The 23,261-nt window shown below is 27.5% G+C and overlaps 3 protein-coding genes across 3 annotated transcripts; 2 read left to right on the top strand and 1 right to left on the bottom strand.

Annotated features, from left to right (window-relative positions):
* Positions 1–704: 704 nt before the first annotated feature.
* On the top strand, positions 705–10,310 carry LOC107066140 (uncharacterized). The gene is made up of 3 exons (XM_015320479.2): positions 705–1,531; positions 2,012–2,467; positions 2,807–10,310. Exons 1-3 carry the CDS (start codon positions 1,184–1,186, stop codon positions 2,924–2,926), a joined length of 924 nt encoding a protein of 307 aa, XP_015175965.1. The 5' UTR covers positions 705–1,183; the 3' UTR covers positions 2,927–10,310.
* Positions 6,250–15,489, bottom strand: ari-1 (E3 ubiquitin-protein ligase ariadne-1). The gene is made up of 9 exons (XM_015320421.2): positions 14,840–15,489; positions 14,291–14,408; positions 12,182–12,385; positions 11,922–12,095; positions 11,760–11,828; positions 11,450–11,665; positions 10,811–11,368; positions 10,501–10,727; positions 6,250–10,427 (listed from the first exon to the last, which is right to left on the bottom strand). Exons 3-9 carry the CDS (start codon positions 12,380–12,382, stop codon positions 10,346–10,348), a joined length of 1,527 nt encoding a protein of 508 aa, XP_015175907.1. The 5' UTR covers positions 12,383–12,385; positions 14,291–14,408; positions 14,840–15,489; the 3' UTR covers positions 6,250–10,345.
* A 645-nt stretch (positions 15,490–16,134) lies between these two features.
* On the top strand, positions 16,135–22,768 carry Aduk (unc-51 like kinase 3 homolog Aduk). Its single transcript, XM_089177149.1, has 8 exons — positions 16,135–16,499; positions 17,338–17,489; positions 18,340–18,536; positions 18,860–19,083; positions 19,480–19,741; positions 19,835–20,053; positions 21,787–21,971; positions 22,440–22,768. Exons 1-8 carry the CDS (start codon positions 16,413–16,415, stop codon positions 22,545–22,547), a joined length of 1,434 nt encoding a protein of 477 aa, XP_089033275.1. The 5' UTR covers positions 16,135–16,412; the 3' UTR covers positions 22,548–22,768.
* The last annotated feature ends 493 nt before the right edge of the window (positions 22,769–23,261 follow it).

The raw sequence follows: 23,261 nt of genomic DNA, 5'->3' as shown, positions 1-23,261 counted from the left end.
TTAACATTTTCCTCGTAATATCCCGTTAGCAAGGAAAGAATACATTGAAGAGTATATAGAAATAGAAGGGGAAGTAACGAGACGAGTAGGCAGAGAGAACGTCTCTTGCGATCTCCTCGAAAATTCCATTCTCACAGTATCCTGTCTCTCTGTTCGGGGGGTATACCACCATCCATACATGCATTCATACATACATACATATATGTAACTACACCGATATAAACTCTCACATATAAAGAGTAGTAGTGAGTTGGAGACACGTGTACTAATGCATACATACACACAACACACACACAGAAGAAGAAAAGTACCCTAGTACGAAAGAGAGAACAGAAATGTAGACTTATATGTATCTATCGAGAAAGAGAGAAAGAGAGAGAGAGAGAGAGAGAGAGAGAGAGAGAGAGAAGAAATACAAGCCGCACGTGTGTACGCGGCAAGAGTCGCGGGAGGAGTGAAGAGGGGTGAGGTGGCGCCACGACTCTCGCGTGCCGAATACGGCGGCGAGGGCGCTAGTGGTGGGGAGAAATGTTGAATGATCCATAGATACTCGAAAAAAGAGGTGGGGATAGGAGGTAGTGGGGTGGATATTGGTGCGAGTGCGTGCAGCGGCGCTGTTAAGAGAGTACACGGTGTATTCCGATTGGTCGGTAGAATCGCGGCACGAACTTTGCCGAGTGGTGGGGGATTAAGCGGCTAGGCCTGGCTTTGGAAATGGCCGCGGGAACGTAGAGAGCGCTTCGTCGGCCGGCGAATGACGACGACTACGACGACGACGACGACGACCAAGAGACCAACTACGCGACGAGTAACAACGAACGTTTTAACTCCAACAGTTTTAAGGAGAAATTAAGAAAAAAAAACAATATCTAATAATAATAATAATAATTCTCGTTGTTTGTGGCCCAGTTATATAATTTGACATATTGAAAATAATTTGGTTTGGTGTTAAGTGAGATGAAAAATAAAAAGTAATTATTTCAAATAGTTCATTTTGTTATGAGAGGAAGTATTAACGATCAACGAAAGGATAGAAGACTTACTGTGAGAAATATTCGCGCGTGAAAGTTGAAAAGAGAGAAAAATAAAGAAAGAGAGAAAAAGAAGAAGAAGAAGAAGGAGAAAAGAGAAAATTAAACGTTAGGAAGAAAAGGAAAAAAAAAAGAGTTAAAAGAGGAAAAGAATGGCCGGCGACGAAGGAGCGCCGAAGACGAACAATGAGATCTTCGCGAAGGAGGGAGAGGAGGTAAGGGGTGCGTTAGCGCGGGGAGAACCGCATTCCAGAGTGGGCGGCATTCTGGAATGCGATCCACCCGGTAACAGGAATTCACCGAGCAAGCAACAAGCCTGCAGCGCCGTAGTTGCCGCTGCCGGCACTGTCTCCAACGAAGCCGAGGACTATAAAGATGAGGAAGAGTCTGAACAGGAACTTGATGAAAGGGATGGAAGTGAAGGGGAAGGAGGAGGGATAATATACAGATATGCCATACGGACTGCTACCAGTGTTATGTCTTTTATCGAAATGTGCCAGGTAATGTATAACATGTAATATATATATATTTATATACATGCGTGTGTGTATATATATGCATACAATATGTTTTTACTTATTTTATGTATTCGTATTTTTTGGTTCAACCCCCTAGCTTTTTTTCTTTCTCTTTCCCGTTGCCAGCTTTAGTCTACCATTGTCGAGGCATGAGAGAATCGATAGGCAATACTCGTGACCTCGAGAGTCAGTACATTTCGCGGTCACTCGAGTGAGAAAGAAAGAAAGAAAGAAAGAAAGAAAGAGAAGGGAGAACGAGGGAGAAAGCACGAACATATACGAACACCATGTTGTTTTGTGTTGTTATTGTTTGACACACGATCATTACTTTGAAAAACAAAAAAAAATATTTCAAATATCAAATATGATAGAAAGATAATGAATGCATTAGCAATACATGCATTATCTGATGTTTTTGTTATATATTGTAATATATTTAACAATGTAATTTATTTATTACAGATACGATTGCAATATCTTTTCCCACAATTGACACCACCCCCACGATACAGACTCTGTGAGAACTCGATTGAATATACTGCCGAGTGTTTGGCTAACGACGTGATACGCTATCTCTTGAAGGAAGACATTTATCGTATATCAAGAGATCCGATATCTCGCAGCATGCGGCATAACGTATACCGGATGCTGAACAAGCACAATATACTATTCACAAGTATGGTCAACCGTTTAAACGTTAGCCCTGATACCGCATATGAAACTTTTCGTATAGTCGCTGACGAATTGTTCATTCGTGGTGTTACGTGGGCGAAAATTGTTTGTTTGTACACTTTTACGGGAAGACTTGCATTATGGGCCAGAGATAGGAGAATGACAACACTAAAACAAAAATTACCTATATACATCTCAAGATATATCGCTGACGAAATTGCTATTTTTATCAAGGAATATGGATGGGTGAGTTTTCATTCAACTTATCATCCCTCCATCTTTACCACGTGACTCATATAATATGTAATACAATAGTCAGATACTCATCCATTTATTCATTTGAGAAGATGAGTAATTATTTTTGTAAAAAAAAAAAAAAATAAACAGAAAGAAATTATTGTTAAATGATATTTCAGAATGACAAACTTTAAAATAATTTTTTTTTTTTTTTTAACTGTATTAAATTTCAAATATATCAAAGCTAAAAGTATCACTGATTAATCTTAAATTAAAATTCAAACCCGTTATTTTTTTTTCTTCGGCTAATTGATTAATAAAAAAATATTCTATATATATTTTTTTTAGGAACAACTTTGCGAAGAATATCCAGTTGCCGAAGAAACTAGCGATGCAATTTGGAGAAGTCTTGTAATGACTGGTGCAGCCCTAAGCTTGGTGACCGCCATATTAACCGCAACATCCTGATACAACGTCGCAAATTGTTGCTTAACCCATGGTACTTTCCGATTGAAACCCTTATGCGTACTTATTTTTTACGAGAACGCGATCAAAAGGATATTCGAACGTGTTCTTCTTTCCCGCGCTTAGGACGCAACCCAACGAAACAAGTGTTTACTACACTACTACTACTATACTACTATTACACACACAGAAAAGTCACAGATACACTAATTGAAAAGCACAAGTTCGTTGGAACGTTTAGTTTAAACGTAAACGAATCTTGATGCAATAAAACTTTCATATCACTTCCAATTGTCTCTCGTCATTATTTTTTCTACATTGTATTTATTTATTTGTTTGTTTTTTGTTTTGTAAATCTAATGAATCCAACAAAATTTTTAAATAATAAGAAGAAAAAGAAGAGAACGTACAATTTCTTCGTTTCTCTTGTTAATAAATTTATATATTTTAATGTTGTTCTATTTATTTATTTTTTTTTTTTTTTTTAATCTTTATATTATTTACTTTTTTGTTTTCGGCGAATCACGCACACACGAACACACACTTTAGTAGATTTTCTTAGGTGATTTTTTTTTTTTTTTATTCTTTTCTTATATTCTTTCTCTCACATCCATCTTTGTTATTTTTTCTTTTCAGCTTTTCTTAGTTTCTTTTTTCACTCCAAACCCTTTACTTCCCCTTCTTTCTAATTATGACCCCTTAAAAATCGTAAAAATTTGAATTTCGAATCTCTTACGATCAATATAATAGGAATCTCAAAATTTGCAATGAATTTAGGTAGAAGCAAACTATTTGTATTTATTTTTCTAATTTATTTTAGGTAGAAAATATATTTTAAATAACAAATTGAATTTATGAAATAATAATATTAATAATAATAATAATAATAATAATAATAATAATGATGATGATGATGATGATAACGATAATAATGATGCTAGATTAATTTTTGTTATCACAATAGCAAGCTTTCTATTATCTTCATTTTATTTTGTATTACTTTTTAATTCATTTATTACTATTTTTATTATTATTATTATTATTTTTATTATTATTATAATTGTTATTATTATTATTTCTTATTTTTTAATCCTTGTTCTTTCTAACACGAAAGAACGAGGCTTTTCGATAGATATATATATATGTATATTTTTTTTTTTTTGGTCTTTCCTTTTTTGTTATTTCCCCTAAACAAAATGGTGGATGCAAAATGTATACCGCAATTTATATGTATTTTATATTTCGAATTTTATATACTTCAATTGTTTACAACTTGTTTTTCGCAATAAAAAACGAAAGGAAATTATGTACAATAATTATTCTGGTGAAAAAAAAAAGAATCTTTTTACACAATAAATAATAAAAAAATAATTAAATATGTCGTCCTTCCTTTTTTTCTCGATCATTACATTAATCATGTTTTTTTTTTTTAAATTATTATATCGATTAATTTAAACTGCTTTTGATACAACTTATTTCAATAAAAAATTAAAAAAGAAATATACGATATGTAATAATAATTAAATAATTATAAATAGTCAGAAAAAAATTAAACAAATCTCAAATAGTCGCAACTTGTATAAATTACGATTATTATTAATTATTTTTATCTTATTATCTTTTTTTTTTTTTTATTGATTTTTATTATATTTTCTTCAATTTTCGATCACTCTTGTTGTATGAATTACAATTAATTGTGTGAAGAATAAGGAATTAAAATATTTCGTTTGAAAAATGATTATTTAAAAATATGTTCAATTAATTAATTAATCATTTAATAGTAAAGTTCCTAAAACAGAAGACTCACTCTTCTTTACATAGATTTTACAAATAATATTCTTGTTTTTTTTTTTTATTTTCTTCTATTATAGATCTAATTATTAATTTTTTTTTTAATAATTAATTAATATTAAATATTTCTCAAGGTGTGTTGTGTTTTTCCTCGAATATTTTTTTATTTGAGAATACGACACACGCGTTATATCTTTTATTTCATATATATAGGTTTGAATCCACAAATGAAGATTTTCTTTTTTGTGTTTTGTGCATGATTTGGAAAAAATATTATATTAAGCATTTTAAATATCAATTCACTTTTTTTTTCTTTTTTTTTTTTTACATTTATAATATCTTTCTTTACCTCTTACTCATATATTTTTATTTTTACAATTAAGCCAGACTAGAAGGAAATAATAATTGCGAATGCACGTATGTAAATATGAAGAATAAAACGTAGAATATACAAAAAAAAAAACCCACGTATTATTAATAATCCTTTTTTCATTCAAATTTGTGTCATAATTGATCACCTTACAATTCTAATTATCAATTTTATCACTGTACAGCAGAAACAATTCTAATTTTTATCGTAATTTTTATATATTTTATTTATTCATTTTTTTCCTCCATCTTTCCTTCAAGTTTTCTTTTTTTTGTAATACCAAGAATCAACAATTTTCTTCCTTCTTCTTCTTCTTCTTCTTTTGTTGTTTCTTTCAAAATTTTATTATTATATATATTATTATTATTATTATTATTTTATTAATAAATCTTCAAAATTGTCTACTTTTAATTTGAATTTTTCTAATTATCGACATTACTACTACATACAAGTATGTGTGTATATTTTAATGTGTCTTCACTTATCGTAAATAATACAACTAAACTATTTATAATAATATATGTAACTGTACAGATTGGAACTACTCTTTTTTTATGTTCCATAATTATTATTATTATTATTATTATTATTATTATTATTTAATATTATTAATTATTATTACTATTATTATAATATCAACTACAAAACGATCATTGAATCACGCAGTTTGATAATTTTGTAAATAGTTGATTAACGATCATCGTAACATATCATCAGTATTACGTAAATATTATAGCACGTTAGATAGACAATAAATATTTCAAGGTCATTATCTTTTTTTTCTTCTTTATCCATTTTTAAATCAACTATTCAAGATTATAATTTTCATCTTGTTTTTTTCTTTTTTTTTTTTCTTTTTTTCTTCTGTCAAAAATATTTTTGGCTTTGCACAATTTTATATCGATAAAAATTATTGCAAGTTTTCTTTGCGTGTATATGTATGTATGTGTGTCTGTATTTTTGTTTGGTTTTACTTATATATATATATATAAATTATTTAAGTATGTATTATTTATAATTAGTATTAGTAAGAGAGATCTTGTTTATTATTTAAAAAAAAAAAGATTATATTAATTAAACATATTAATTTCATTTATGGTAGCGAACGTTTTATAAAATCATTTTCATTTGTTCTTCGTTATAGCAATGTAATATTTTTACGGCATTATTTTGTTTTTTTTTGTATTATATATTAAGCAATTTATCATGAATTAATTATTTTAATTGAAAAATTTGTATTTTTTTATTTACGAGTCAAAACGTTTAATCAAATGTTTCTGTTCTTTTCTAATAGTTTCAATGTCCATTTCTTCTTTTACAATTGATTCAATATGATAAAACATGTAATACTTTATTATTATTATTATTTTTTTTTATGACAAAGACGTTCGAAACTTGGCCCCCTTTATGAAAACTTTAACAAAGTTTCTGTTCTTTTTCTTTCATCGTGGACAATTACTATTAGTACATCGAAATATTCGTTTATTTTTTGAAAAGTATTACAAATGTTCCATGTTAGTTTTCCAATCGAATGTCATTTTAATTAAATTTCAATCATAAAAAATATCATTTTAATGAGTTTAACTTGTTGAAGCAATGAAACATTTAATATTTGACAAATGATATATTAATTTCTAAATATACTGTTGTATTTATATTTACATTTACAGTTCGCGCTCAACGAATAGAGTCAATAAAAGTTAACAAACCCATGTAATTAGAATAAAAGCGTATTCAAAATCTTCGAATACTGTAACAACAACCATCTAAATAATTTTACAATGTAAATTCACATTTACAACATTTAACAATGGACGATTATTTGACAACCAATAAACCGGAGTTCTATTCATCTAACATGTGCTTTATGCTCAAATGTTTTGTTTACTTTTATTGACTAAATCTCAACTCGTTGTTGGAGACTGACTCATAGATAAAATAAATTCAAATTTAACTTCGTTAATAAAAAAGGAAAAAAAAGAAAAAAAGGATCTTTCTTAATAAAAAATATCATCTTTCAAATATTCATATACAAGAACATTTATACATCAGATTATTCTGAAAAGTGAATGAGACAATATTCTAACTCGTGGTCAGTTTTGGCACGAAAAAGCCTATATTTGTATATTCAATTATTTATTTATTTTTATTTTATCATCATCATTAACTACTACTACTATTATTATTATTATTATTATTATTATTTTAAATTCCTCTCTGGTGCATAATCTTTTTCCATGTATGTCATTTCATTTAATATGACGAGTGAAACGAAGTTTTGTATTTTTTTGTTTTCCTTAGATTATGCAAATTTTTTTTGTTTCATATATATATATATATATATTTTTTTTTATTGTTATTTTTTATTTTAGTACAATATTATTATTCAAATAATGTCGGAAAAGTTTAATCATTTTAATTCATTATTATTATTCTCCAATATATATATATATATATATATATATATATTTTATTTATTTATCTATTTACTTATTGTTCACAACGATCCGTTTGTATTTGTCATGTTCGTAAATAAGCGATTTTAATTTACAAAATAAAATAAAATAAAACAGGCCACTTACATTATTATTCTTTTTTTTTGTTTTTGTTCCTTATTCCATCATGAAAATTATTCTACAATATACGACATATATACATATATATGCGCGTATATAAATTTATATACAGTGAGTAAATCGAACATATTCGGACACGATATTTCATTCATTTAATTCGTACGATTTTTCTTACTTTGTTTTTTGTTATATACTTAAAAAATTATTTAACGATATTTTTATTGCACTTATAATCTTTGTCGACATGTTTCCTTTTTTCTTAATTATAATATAAGTTCGCGTCTCCATTGCACTATCAATAAAAATGTATTTAACGTTTCTAAAATTAATTTTACTTCAAATCTTTTACATTTCATTTTGTTTTATTTCAATTAAAACAAAATTACTCACATTCTTCGTTCATTTCGAACAGAAAATGTATTAAATTTATTTACCTCACTTCACTAAATGTCTGTATTTATTGTTAATTAATAATAATTTAATTTTACAATGTGAAGTAAGATGCATGATATGATTGTCAAACATAAGTCTCGCATTAATGAAATCAGTAATTTATTTCGAATTTGGATTGAAATCAATTAAAACAAATTCATTTGCAAAATTTGATTAATTTTTTTTTTGTTTTTTTCTATATCTGATTTAATTTTATTATCTATATTCTACAAGTTTCCATTTTTCTTTTTTTTTTTTTTGGAACACATTTTTATTTCCAATCTTTATAATCTCTAATTACTTATTTTTAAAACACTTAAAATATTAACCGTAAAATTTAATATTCTTATAATTTTTTTTCTAAATTTGAAATTTGTTAACGGAATGTAATGATGTTCATACAAATTACCGCTTTTACAAACACAACAACAAATTTTCTTCAAATATTTTAATTATAAAAGTCAAGAAAATTGTTTAAAAAAAAAAATTTAATAATTAGACAGCCAATTATTATTTCATCAAATGACATATTTAAATAATCACACAACAAATATTTTAAATTAAATAAATAACATTAATAATTACATATTGTTCATTAAATTACAGGACTTAAAATTATGTGTCTGTTCATTTAAGATAATTCATTTATTTATTTTTTTATTCGTTAAAAACAAAATCCTAATGCAATAAAAATCAAAATTGTTCTTGTGTCAGAATATTAAAGTTACTCACTATATATACACATATATGTATGTACAAATAACATATTTCTCATAATCGTAACACTGACGATATGATTATTATTATTATTATTATTATTAGAAGTTGAGTTAAAGTTTAGAATGGCAATTTATTAGCCTGGACGTATCATTGTCCGAAATAGAAGGAAAAATTGCTACAAATATTTTTCCATTTCTTTCTTCTCTTGTTCTCCATTTTTTTTTTCTTCGTGTATTAACAACACATTTTCTTAAGGATTATATCGATAATCAAAATTAAAAAAATAATGTCTTTATTTCTGTCTGTGTTCTTTTTTTTCTTTTTTTTTTTTCTTTTTCACGATTACTCTGAAACGAGTAACAACATCCAAGAAATTTAATTTAATTTAATTTAATTTAATATAATTTAATTTAATATAATATAATTTAATTTAATTGTAATTTTTTTCTATATAATATTCTTTATTTATTTCTTCTTTTTCATCACTTTCGTCATCGTCATCTTCTTCTTCTTCTTCTTCTTTCTTTTTCAATTGTAATCCTAAAACTTTGAAATTACGTGAAACAATTCAATGATACTTGATCAGAGTAACAAAGAGAAAAATAAACTCTTTTTTGGAGATTCATTAATCTGAGATTATAATATATCATCATCGTCATCACAATTTAGCATCAAATGGTTATTTTCGAAGAAAAAAAGAATAGTTGTCATCTAAGAATTTTCATAACAGCACAAGAAAAAATCAGAATTTCGCAATAATATACATATATATAAATATATGTATATACATATATATATATATATATATATATATATATATATATATATGCATTGCTGGATCTCATAATAATAAATATAATTAATGTATTTTTACCAATCAATCCTTTCGTTCGTTTGAAAGAAAAACACAATTTGTTTGTTTATCTTTTGTTTTAAACCGAGTGCATAATATGTAATCAAAAATCCGCCTTGAATAATATCAGAATACAATGCCATAACGAAGGGCATATTTATCGCATTAACTAACAGTATAATAATAATGTGCAGTATACACAGCAAGCACGAATCAATCACGACAAAGTTATGTTACATTCAATCTATTGATTTTTTTGTTCTTTTTGTTTTTTTATATAGTTATAGTTGTAATAGTGTGTTAGTTGTCGTTGATAGTAAAATTCACATTTTGAGTAAGTTCAAAATTCATAATATAATAATAACGATATTAGAGGTTGTCACGCAGATGACAATTGTGTTTTTTTTAAATGTATGTAACAAACGTACATATCACTTTTCGCAAACAATGCTTTATTACATATTCCGTTCTGTCATTCTTTCTGTATTTTTTTTTCTCTTTCTCAGCTTTCTTGATTTATCACAGCTGGGGGCAGAGATGAGAAGGAAGAGGATCTTTTACTACTCTTCTTTTTCATTTGTTCTTCATTCTTTAACTTTACATCTCACGACCAAAATGAAAAAAAAAAAAAAAAGACAAGAAAAATAGAGAACAGCTGGACATGTTTCATTGGTCTCTCCTTATTCCACATAATCCCACCAATCATTTTCATAACCCTCGTGAACATGTTCTAGAAGTACTTTTCGTCGACTTTCGCAATATCTTTAAAACAAAAATACAAATATTCAGATATATAGAAAATTGTTATATAAATAATATATATTTTTCTATGTACCTATATTTATCCTGAACCTTTTGTTTAATACCGGAAAGGTTCTCACTCGTAATATCTCTTTCGAGATATTCAGAGAGGCACTCAGTGGCGCTCTCTAGATCCTTTTGGTTGGTTTCAAAAATCACAGACTGATTGGTTTTCTTCAAATAGTAGGCAAATACATAAGTATACATGAGAGTTTGTCTACAGGAACATAAAATATCGACTGCTTTCTTTAAAAATTGTACCTAAATATTAAAATTATAGGTTAGGTTAAATAAATTTGTTATTATTGAACGAGTGTATTTACGAAACTAATTTGTTTCTTTACCTCGATCCAAGACATATTGTGTTGTTGCATTTCCTCCATTTTTTCTTTTACGCTAGCATATAACTTGTTTTCAAACCTCAAGGATTGCATGTGATTCATATACCTATTGCAATAAAACAAATAACGTTGCAAAGCAGACCTTGATTGATCTTGAGCAACTCGCGCTGCTTTGGCTTCTTCTTCATCATATCGATTACAATTGTACCAACTAGATCCATGTGGTTCCCAAGGACCAAGACATACCCAACAAAAGTCAGCTTTACAGTTTTGATTTTTGCATACCATGTGATTACAACCACCATCTTTTTCTATTGTAACGTTACACTTCGGACATTCTTTAGTATTTGCTGCGATCCAATTAGAGGTTTCCGAATCGTCATCACATTTTTTGATCCACTTACGTAACAAATGACATTTAACTGGGTCATGCCAATCTCCACAACAATAAAAACAAAATGTGTGACCACATTTACATGTAACAGGTCTTGAATCTACATATTGTACTTTGACGGCATTACTACAATCTGGCGATGGACACCACTTTAACAGCCTATTACACTGTTAAATAAATCAAATGTAACATGACTATTTGTAATATATCAATGAAATATTTATTCTTGAAAAAATCTTAATCCTTACTTGCACAAAACTGTTTGTTATCAAGTGCTGATATTTCAGTTTAACTTTTGAGTCTTTAACTAGCCGCATAACACTAGCATCGTCAACTAAAATGTCACAGGCATGAGCGGCACATGCAATTGTTTGTCCAACACCTTCTTCCATTATTTTGGTTGTGAGATATTCACCCCAGCATCCGGTGCAAAAACGATGTCCACATTCCAGACCAGTCATCATCTAAATATTACATACATATATATGTATACATACATATATATATAAATATATTACATTTAATAATAATCAACTCCAAATGTGTAATAACACTTACAGAGGATGGTAGAGTCATTAAACAAATTCCACATTCTTCTGCTCCATTTACGGATGTTCTCCTACTAGACTGTGAGAAATACGTGTATGGTTAACTGAATAATCAATTCGTTCCTGTTATAATTCTACACTGACATATTAATATATATATAATTATTTTTACCAAGGAACTTTGAGAAGACCAACTCTTATTTATCACAGAACCTTTCCTGAATGGATTAATGACACGTGCTTCTCTAAATAATTTTTCTTGGTCCGTATCATAAAAGCGTTCCATTAATTTTTCTTTGTCCCATTTAAAATGATTTAACAAAATGCGTGTTGTTGTTGCCGGTATCTATAAAAATTGATTTCATTTAGATGAACCAATCAAAAAATAATATCCTATTATTCGATCAATTAGTCTAATTCCATAAAACATACTTCAACGACACTGTTGACCTCCTTTATAGAATCAACCATGTGTTGTACAATTTCTTCTGTTGATAAAACTTCAAATGGATATTCGTCAACTTCCATATTCCGGTCACGTAGATTCCCAGATTCAATATCCATAGCATAGTCAACATCGTCTCCACTAGACTCGTTTCCGGAATCGTTCATTGTTTCTTCTTCTGAATCCATTCTCTATTGAACCATTAAGTAGTTTAAAACACTTTTGTATTAACCATATATAATATATAGTGAACTTACACAACACACATCTACTTGTCAAATTATTAAGAATACTGATTTAGTGACAGACTACTAATTTTTATAAAATTACTGAACATAAGGATCTTAGTTTCAAGTATTAATTTTATCTACAGAAATATATCTATAACTTTAAATGCCACGCCAGTTCCTACAAATTGGCCTTAAATTTTTTATTCAGGTATATCACTGTCACCAATGATTGACATTTTTCTGCTTTTTTATGACTGACAAATCATTATAGCCTAAGTGGGAAAAGTCAACAAAAGATGCTTAACGCTTAACACAATATAATATAAACTAACAGCAACGAGGAATATAATTAGAAAAACCAAAACAATTTATGCTGTATCCAAATTTGATGAACCACTCTTCGTAACCTATATACACACATACATATACATATCAATATACACACACATTATCAAAGATTACTAATTTAAAAGATAAATTAGATGTATTAAAAATTGTATAACCTTTATCCACGAACGATTACAAAGAACAAGGTGGAAAAAAAGTTCTTATGTTTCAGTACATGACGTCATTATCTTCTACTTCCCCGAATAAAGTGTCAGACATATCTCCAATGCGATTTTATATATATAGATATATAGTTCAACACCGTTAACAAATTTTCTTTCTTCCGTTATTTTAACAAACAAACCCTTTCGCGAAACTATGAAAAATAACTTTGTATCGATTAAATGCGATTTAAACGATTAAATTTGAAAGTGCTCCGATAATATCGGCGGAAGTGAAAAATAATATCAGCTGCCAAAACATCGAAGCGCTCTGCTCCGGCAGCTGATACACCGAACACTGCAGTCACGGGAAAAACGATGAATGGGTCAAGATCTCAACGACCAATCACGATTCGCGAGAATTCTCTTCTGACCAATAGCGATAAGTGTTTATCGCTACGGCGATTGATAATTCTTATCGTTTGCGAACTCGAAAGAAAGAAAGAAAGAAAGAGAGAGAGAAAAAAGAGAAAGAGTGTGCGCGTGAGAACGAATTGTTCTCGAAATAAATAACCTTTTGTGAAAACTAATAGCAATCTTTTGTTTCTTTTTTTCCTTTTTTTTTTTTTATATTATAACGATGAGAATTTTCTCAAGATAAAAAAAAAAGAAAAAAAATTCGTAGCGCAGTAAAAATAAGAAATCGAATATAAATCCTCTTCTATTATTTGCACACGTAAACAAAAATGAAAAAAAAATAATAATTGAACGCTACAACGTTTTTTGATAAATAATCAATAAATCTTATCGCATCGATGTACTGATAACTATTGCTTCATAACCTTGAAAAACATTTTACAAAGATGTATATATATGTGTGTATGTACCTTCCGAAAATTCTATTGTATGAAACAAACACAGTTACAATCTAATACACTTCACGATTAGAAAAAGAAAAGTTAAAGATTAATTACAATTCAGTTTTTTTTTTTTTTTTTTCAAATAAAATAATCTATGTGAATATAGACACGAGGAGAATGGACGATAAACTGTGTTACGCGCACAAACACATAATTCGAGATTAATCACTGTACGATAGTATTCACGAATTTTCAAATAGTAAACTTAAGAAGTACACTGAATTAACCTACCAACAAGTCAAACAAAACGTATATACGATGAATCAATATTAGATTGAATTTTTATCAAAGCTCTTTGCCATGAAGAATACATAATAAAACGAGCCAAACGAGATTAGTCGGAAAAAGCCGATAATTCACGATCGATCGGTAAAGTTGAACACTGCAAAATATTTTTATCGTCGCGATTTATATTAAAAGATAAAGACAAAAAAGTATAATAATAATAAAATTATTACGATTATTTGTATCGGAGGACGTTGTTGTAATCACTTTAAGAGTCAGCAGCAGCACACAGGTATGCACGATGATATCCGTTAAAAAGATAAGAGCCCATCATTAATGTTTATTGTTTTCCTAAAGAAGAAAAAAGATGACATATCATTTAGACACTATTTTTTGTCTTCTCTCTTTTTCTTTTTATATATATAAAAAAAAAAAAAAAAAAGTAAAACTTTCTAATAACACATTTTGTCACACAGAACATATGAGAAAAATCTTTGTTTGTTAATAAATAATTGTGCTTGTAGGTGGTCGCATTGGTATATAAACATATGCGTCCCTCGTCCATTGCACTCGTTCTTTCTCGTTTGTATTCGATGCACTCTTCGAAACGATAAATAACGATGAGAAGAGAAAGAGAGAGAGAAAGAGAGAGAAAGAAACAAAGAAGATAAAATAAAGATAGCAATAGATGAAGCGATAGAATAAGAAAGAATGAGAGAGAGAGAGAGAGAGAGAGAGAGAGAAAGAGAGAAAGGATAGAATGAAGTAGATTTGGAACGCACCATTTACCATGAAGGAGAGAAGGAGATACGAGCTTATAGCTTGACAACTGCTGTCACGTCCATAACGTTAAAGTGTGTCTGATATGTATATAGGTGTATATCAGAGGAGAAATGTCGAAGAGAGAAGACAAGTTTTTCGTTCGATATTGAACGAACACGAAGATCCGTAGTATCTTCTTCTCTTCTTATCTTAAAACTTGTTTTTTGTCACTTTAACACAATTCTATTCTTCTTTCTCTTGCCTGTTTATTTCTTTGATCTTTTTTGTCTTTTCCGATTATTCGTTTTCCCCTTCTTCTTCCTCCTTTTCTTCCCTCTTCTCCTCTTACTCCTTTACCCCCTTTTTCTTCGACCTTCTTCCACTTTTTTTTCTTCTTCTTTTTCTTTCCTACGGACGAGAATTTTCGAATTTTTCCTTTATTCCTTTAGTTCGCTTTCCTTTTTTTTTTTCGTATTTAAGTAAATAAGAAAATAGATTGGCAAAAACACAAAATTTTGCAATGAAATTATTTAATCAAGAGATACTCGTCGTAGTCGTCGTTGTTCGATTTTGGTCGTAATTATGACACGGTACTACAGCTTCTACTACTTCTGCTCCTGCTGATTTAGTGCGGTGCTTTTAGCAAATTCGCGAGAAACAAACGATCGCCGTACGGTGTCGCCACAGTCAATACTTTGAACATAGCTACTATACCGTAAGAGCGTGAACATGGCGCACACCTACCAACCAATGGCATCACGTAGACATGGCGCCATCTACGATTAATCTTTTTTTTTGAATTTATATCATTTATCATTTATCAATATTTTATTATGTTCATTATTTATAACACAATTCTTACTCATTTTTTTTTAATTTTGTCTTTAATACGTTTCAGTCTTATGTGTTATATTTTCTTTCGACAAAATAAAACATTTAATATTGTATCAGATTATTTTATTATTATTTTTAATAACATTATTATTTCAGTCTATCTCAGTATCGTTTTAAATTATTGTTTTATTTTTTTAATTACAATTTGTAACAGAAATGTTTTTGAATAAAATAATTAAAATTTCTGTAATTATGTTAATAAGAAAATTATATATATATATATATATATATATATATATATATATATATATATATATATATAGGCTAGGTGAATTGAAAAGTTTAGAGCCTCAACAAAAAAGCTTTTATTTAAAATAAAAGTTAATTTGATCATCATAGTATCATATTTATATTCGAACGAAATATTTAAAATGACGAATAGTAAAGCTTTAATAACGATGAAGTTTGTATATATATTTGTGACAAATAAATAAACTAAATAAAATAAATAACAAATATACATAAAGTATATGACCTTAGAATTATATATATATATATATAGCATTATAAATATAATATAAGAAAATAGAAACACACATATTTAAATTGGATGAAACAGTAATGTTGTAACAGAAGATATTTACACTATTGTAATATCACAAGTATGGTGTAGAAAAGTTTAGCAAATTTATTCCGTCAAGCGAATCCAGGATTATCTGAGTATAATGTTGAAGTAAAGATTATAATTGTTAGGGTAAAATGAGTTTTTCAAATGTGAGTGATTACTTGTTTATCGACTTTATCGGTGTGGGAAGTAATTCAACAGTTTTTTTAGCAGTACGAAAGGTAAACATTTTTGTATTTTCAGAGTAAAAGTATTCTCTTTAGCACACATACAAAATTATATATTATTCTCAGGAGCGTATATAGATAAATATTTTAAAGGGAGTTTATATTCATTATCTTTAAGATGTTCAAAGAGTTTATTCTTTTGTTAAGAATTTTTTTGTTTTTTTTTTTTAATTTCTTAACAACTCGATAAGAGATAAGCAAACTTACGTAAATCTTTTTATCGGAAATCTAAATCAACTCGTTGAACTTTCTCCTTTCTCGTTCGATTAATATTTTTCTTCTTGATTTCTTCCCCTTTTTTTTGTTTTTTTTGTTTTTTTTTTTTTAAACGAATGTATTCATTACAATATTTACAATTGGAGTGAAATTTTGGAAAGAAATATTTCCAACATATATTTGAGAATGAGAAACGTTATTAGACGTAATATAAAATAATTATATAGGTCATTTGTGTTTACCATTAATAATTTGTCGATAGTAATATTTATCATGCAGTAGCAATATCAAGAAATTATTACACATGTATCTCATGAACGATCGCAATATCTAAAAATAAAAGTTAAATGAAACTCTTGACTAGATTGTCCAATCAACTAAATATTAATTTTTTAAATACACTTGATATATATTATAAAATAATGATTTATTTAAAAATATATATCTAGATATAAAAATTGGAAGAAAAATTGTCGATTAAATCTAATCAGTAGTAATAATAATTATCAATCTTTTAATTACCCTGGAATTTCCACTTATTAATGATTTTTTATAAAAAAATAAAATGAATTTAACAAAAAAAAAATAAAAAAAAACACAATGATTTTGTTTTCAGGATAATCTAGATGAAACGCTGGCGATAAAATGTATCAATATATCAAAACTATCAAAAAGAACTATCGAAAAAATCGTCGAGACAAGTAATAAATTGAAGTCATTAAATCATGAAAATATTGTGCAGTTGAAGGACTTTTTTATAAATGGACCGTGCGTTAAACTTAAAATTCTTTCTTTTATCTTATAAATAGTATTAAGTTAAATAAAATTGAATGAAATTAGATTATAATAATATCTAATGATTTGAAACATTTAACAGAGGAATATAAATATAAGAATTAAAGTTTTCATTAATTTTCTTTTATTTATAATATTATTTTATTTTAATTTATTTTTTATAGAGCGGGATTCAAGTGCTCCAAAACGTTTTACAAAATCAATTACTATTTTTCGAAACTTTTTCTAATTATTTATTAATTTATTTTTGTTTACTTTTTATCAAAACAATATAACCACAAATCCAGATTATCAAATTAAATATTTAACCACGAACTTGAACATTGTCATTAAATGATATAATTGATATTTACAATTATCTAGAAAATTTTTATAATTATTTCAATAAAATTAAAATTTAATAAATATTTTAATAAAATTTTATAATTGATATTTACAATCATCTAGACAATTTTAATCTACACCATTAAATAAAGATAATCAAGAAAATTATTATTATTATAATAAAATATAATTTAATTTAATTTAATATATAAAAATTGCGGACGTCAGAAATGATGTCCTTGGGACCACCGCCAATAACTTCGACCTAGTGGGCTCAGGGGCGGCCAGACTCCTGCGCTTTGCAAGGGAGTCGGGGCTGCCCGCGGGACCGCTACGGTCATAGGTTTTTCCCCGCAAGGGGCCCGGGTACAATGGTCCAGAGACTGAGCGCCCGAGTAAACAAACCTCAAGGAAAAAAAATATATATATATAAAAATATCTAAATGATTTTTATATTAAAAATAAAAATTTAATCTCTCTCTTATTCTTTTGATTTTAGGCGAATGTATTTCGTTATGGAATATTGCGATGGCGGCTCAATTTCGAATTATCAAATGAGTTTGTTGGTTTGCCAACAAATCATGCGACAGTTAGCTTCAGCATTGCAATATTTGCACAGCCACAATATTTTTCATATGAATTTAAAACCAAAAAATTTATTGATCTTGTCAAAACCTTTAACACTCAAGATTGGAGGTTCGTTTATGTACATATAGGGGCGCGCGCGCGCTCGCGCACATATATTAATTAGTATTATGTTAAATTTTTTAAAAAGTATATATTTAATAAAATTCAAAGAAAAAACAAAAAAGAAATAATAAAAAGGGAAAAGTAAATGTAATTAAATCTTATGTAAAATTTTAAGACAATCTTATCCATCGATTACGTGACGTCATTGTGAATCATAGACCACGTGATTCGTGGATCATTTTTCTTTTTTCTTTTTCATTTGTTCTTTTTTTGTTTTCTTTTTTTTATTATAATTATTATTATTGTTATTATTATTATTATTATTATAGATTATGGTTTTGCCCAACATTTATCCCACAATGAATACAAATTACACATACATGGATCACCACTTTATAAGGCACCGGAAATCTTATTAGACGAAAAATTTGATAATCGAATCGATCTTTGGAGTATAGGTATTATCATGTATGAATGGATTTTTAATAAGCCACCATTTTTTGGTCTTATTCCTGAAATGACGGATAAAATCAAGAAGTGCCAACGAATCGAGGTGATAATACCATTGTACGCAAGATTCTTTTATTAACAAAATTAAAAAAGATAGATAGAATATTTAAATAGATAAAATTTGTGTAATCTTGCGATCACTTTAATTTCACTTAAAAAAAAAAAAAAAAAAAGAAAAAAAAAAGTATTTCTTGGAAAATATTATTTTATTTTATTTTAACCCTTTCGCCACTACGGGACACTATAGCCATTATGCATAAACGGGGCCGTTGTCGATTTTAATCGAGCACCGTGTACATTTTTGGCGCGGCGGTACGTTCAGCGGAACTACCACGGCGAAGAGAAGTCGCCCGTAGCGAAAGGGTTAATTTGTTTTTCTTTTTGTTTGTTTAATTTTTGTTCTCTCTTCTTTTTTTTCTCCTCAACGTCAAACACGTAGATTCCACAAATACCTCGTATTTCCAACGAATGCAAGCATCTTCTGAGTTCCTTGCTTCAGCGCAACCTTGAATATCGCTTTAAATTCGAGGACTTCTTCTCCGATAAGTTTTTGGATTTGGAACATATTCCGTGCGAGAAAAACTTTATAAAAGCGGTAAAACTTTTACAAAATGCTGCTCAATTGGAATTTGGAAATAAATTGAAAGAAGCCTTCGATTTGTATTCCAATGCTAAGAAATATTTTGTTCCTATGTTAACAAGTAAATATTCCTCTTCCTCTATTTTTTTTTTTTTTTTTTTTTAGTTCACAATAATATTTTTATCCTTAATCGTATCCATTATTTTTTCACTAGGCGATATTTTTGAAAACAGGAAAAACGAAATACAATTACACATACATGATATAATCTATCATATGGAGGAGATCAGATTTAAATTATTGTATGATGATTCAGTGAATATGTATGAAAGTCATAGAGTACTGACAAAGCCACCGATCCATTGTAATATGATTCCAAAAAGATTGTCACCAATATTAAAAGGAAGTGTGAAATATCTCTATAAAAAATTACGTTCGTATTTTTTTCAATATATCATATAATATTTATTCACATGTAAAGTTTATGAACACTAGAACTATCGAAAAAAAAAAAAAAACGATGCTACTTCTATCAAAACCAGTCAAAATGGTTGGGTCTGATCTTTTAAAAAACGTAAAAACAGAATATTTTTTTTATTAATTTATTACTATCTTAAAAAAAGAATTTAAGATTATAAAATTACAACTATTTCATGCTAACTATACAAAATATAATAATACTAACAAGTATAAACAGAATTTTTGGCAGCTAAAATAATAAAATAATCTTACATTAAAGTAAAAATAAGAAGTGTGTTATAATTATGAACGTAATAGAATCTGAAATAGAAATAAAAAAAAATAATTATTTATTATTTTTAATATAAAATATTAAAAAATGATTATTAAATATACCTGGAAATATAAAGTCTTATCGAGATATCTTTTCACCTGTGGTTTACCTATGTAAGATCCAGACATGTATGCAGGCTAAATCTAAAATATTATAAAATACTTGGAGTGGCCATCTTCTAGATCCGAATTTTATACTATATTTCTTTGCTATTTGGTCTGTAATGTCTACGCTAAATTTAGTTTTATTATAATATTCAGAAATTATTTATTATAATATTAAAAAAGGAAATATTCTAACAAAAAAATACTAGATTCCTCTAAACATATCTAATCAACGGTGTAGATTTCAAAAAACAATATCTTAAGATGTACTTTCATTTTAAGAAGTACCAGTAAAAATGACTGATATTTGTAGAAGTAGCAAAGATAAAAAATTACTCGAGTTCTGTATAACTTATAAAAAAAAAATTATTTTTTTAAACCTTTACTTATAACTACAAAAGTCATCATATCATTTCAGAAAAAAAAATGTAACACGAAGTGGGAATTTAATAATGAAGTTGAATCATTAGTCAAAATGACTAGTCTGATAGTTCTAGTGTTAAGTAAATAGTGGTATAAGTGAGTGGGAAATGATTCTACTTGAAATAATTAACAATAAGTCAAAAAAAATAGAATAACATTTGTTTAGAGAAGTCTTTGTTTTGGAAAAAAGAAAATAAGTTTGAGAATTTATCAAATATAACATTTGTGCCCATAATTATGAAAGTGGTCTAAGTCATGCATCTCTTGTTTCGAGATATTTAAAGATTTCTATTTGAACACTATATGAATTCTATGTAATATTGAAAAAACAAACATTATCTAAAGATTCATTTTTGACAATATCGTAAAAATTACATTGAATTTATTTAGTTTAAAATAAAGTGGTGCGTACTAACTAATAAACTCAGTTTTTTTTTTCATTTTGACTTAGACCACTTTCATATATGTCATATTATGGACACATTTGACTCTTAGGGTTCAATATATAGAATTGAATATTTCTTGGTGTTTATGTTTCATGTATTAGTAATTTGTATACTGCATATGTCTATTGCCTTCTAGAGTCCCAAGATATGAGACTGAAATTTTATTCTCAATTTTTTTTTTTTTTTATTAAAAAAAAATGAGTTTAGAAAATATTCATTTTGGACTTTGGGAATCCCATCAACAGTGGGCCCCAATTGTCGGGCACAATGATTCAGAGACTGAGCGCCTGGGTAAACAAACCTCAAGGGCCCCAATTGTCTTTTGTTATTAGAACAATACACCTAATCATCGATTTTTTTCTCTCTTCTTCTAATTTGATGAATATTTTTGTTATATTAGGAAAACTTAGTGTGCCTTTACCAGAAATAAACTATGGACTAGAATTAGGAGCATTTGGAGTGTATTATCTTTGTGAGGGCGATTACACACGAGCTAAAGAATTATTCGAAAAGGCTTTAAATGAATTAATACCACTACTGAGAGACGAACCACCTAGTATCAAAAGAGAAATACTAAAAAATCAGGTATATAAATTGTTTTTATTAATAAATTAAATATTAAATTCTTAGGTTAATCATGTTAGTTCTTAAAACATCCGTTAGGGTTCTGTGAGTCTGATTTAGGGTTAGGGTTAGGTTAGAGCATAGGATACTCATTTGGATCCTGAAAATTTACAGGAATAAATTCTAATAAATATATTTTTTAATTGATATAATACGAAAGGACATTTTTACCGTATAAATTAAAACATTTCAAATATTTTATAATATGAGAAAATAAAGGTTAATTGAATGAATTTTGACAAAATATAATTCATTTGGTAAATTATCTAGTAACTTTATGGTTAGGTAACTTTTATGGCATAGTAATGTGTTTAATTTAATAAATTTAAAAAATGAAAATATTTTCGAAAATTTTTAATTAAAATACCGTAGAGAACAATCTAATGCAATTAGTATTAAAAATTTATTGATTTTTATACGTATTAACAGGTGGACTTTTGGAATAGATTACTAATAGCTGCAGATAGTCATTTTACAACAAACGATATATATACAACACTTGCTATTAAGTCTAGGGAACTTTGCGTAATACAATAAGATGCGATTATTTTCGTGATTGCGAAAATAGTAAAAAGTAATACGAATAATATTACGTAATTATTATTCTTATTATTATATTTAAGGTTTAGTGTGTTAATGTCATTTGGTTATTTTTGTATTTTCTTACTATTTGTAGTACTATTTGTATACTTAATGTAATTTGATTATTTTTGTATTTTCTTATTATTTGACTTAAGAGTTGACTGACTTATTCAAGATAAATTATAAATGTACATATATATATATATACATATAATATATCTATATATGCATGCATGCATGTACATATAAATATATACTAATAAATATATAAATATATATATAATATGTACATAATATATCTATATGTATATACATATTTATATATGTATATATATACAAAGTAATAATTAATATCTTTTTACAACATCCTTCAAAAAGTCAGGAAATAATATGATTTATTCTTATTATTACATATAGGTTAATGTTTAACACATTTTTTTTTTACTTACTCTATGTATATATGTTAATGTATATATTTTTGTGTTATATTTTTCTTCTTTTCTTTTTACTTCAACTAGTTTTACCATACTAATAAATTGTATATAGAATCAAGGTTAACCTATCATTAGATAATTATTTTAACTTTTTTGTACAAGCAATTAAGTTTCTCGATAAAACGATGAACCTTGTTTTTCAAAAATAAAAAAAATAAAACAAAATTATTCAAAA

The sequence above is a fragment of the Polistes dominula genome, unplaced genomic scaffold (assembly GCF_049000335.1).
Source record: "Polistes dominula isolate Pdom_NZ unplaced genomic scaffold, Pdom_raw_medaka contig_20, whole genome shotgun sequence".
In the NCBI taxonomy this organism is placed as follows: domain Eukaryota; kingdom Metazoa; phylum Arthropoda; class Insecta; order Hymenoptera; family Vespidae; genus Polistes; species Polistes dominula.
Note: the sequence above shows the minus strand (reverse complement) of the source record. Positions and strands in the feature narration are given on the sequence as shown.

Bases quoted from the DNA above. Each gene is read 5' to 3' on its own strand.
- LOC107066140 (XM_015320479.2), top strand. From the start codon at position 1,184: ATGGCCGGCGACGAAGGAGCGCCGAAGACGAACAATGAGATCTTCGCG. The intron at 1,532-2,011 runs GTAATGTATAAC...TATTTATTACAG, and splicing joins CTTTTATCGAAATGTGCCAG to ATACGATTGCAATATCTTTT. The intron at 2,468-2,806 runs GTGAGTTTTCAT...TATTTTTTTTAG, and splicing joins TTATCAAGGAATATGGATGG to GAACAACTTTGCGAAGAATA.
- ari-1 (XM_015320421.2), bottom strand. From the start codon at position 12,382: ATGGATTCAGAAGAAGAAACAATGAACGATTCCGGAAACGAGTCTAGT. The intron at 12,096-12,181 runs GTATGTTTTATG...CAATTTTTATAG, and splicing joins AGGTCAACAGTGTCGTTGAA to ATACCGGCAACAACAACACG. The intron at 10,428-10,500 runs GTACATAGAAAA...TTTGTTTTAAAG, and splicing joins AAGGTTCAGGATAAATATAG to ATATTGCGAAAGTCGACGAA.
- Aduk (XM_089177149.1), top strand. From the start codon at position 16,413: ATGAGTTTTTCAAATGTGAGTGATTACTTGTTTATCGACTTTATCGGT. The intron at 17,490-18,339 runs GTGCGTTAAACT...TTTTGATTTTAG, and splicing joins GACTTTTTTATAAATGGACC to GCGAATGTATTTCGTTATGG. The intron at 18,537-18,859 runs GTTCGTTTATGT...TTATTATTATAG, and splicing joins TTTAACACTCAAGATTGGAG to ATTATGGTTTTGCCCAACAT.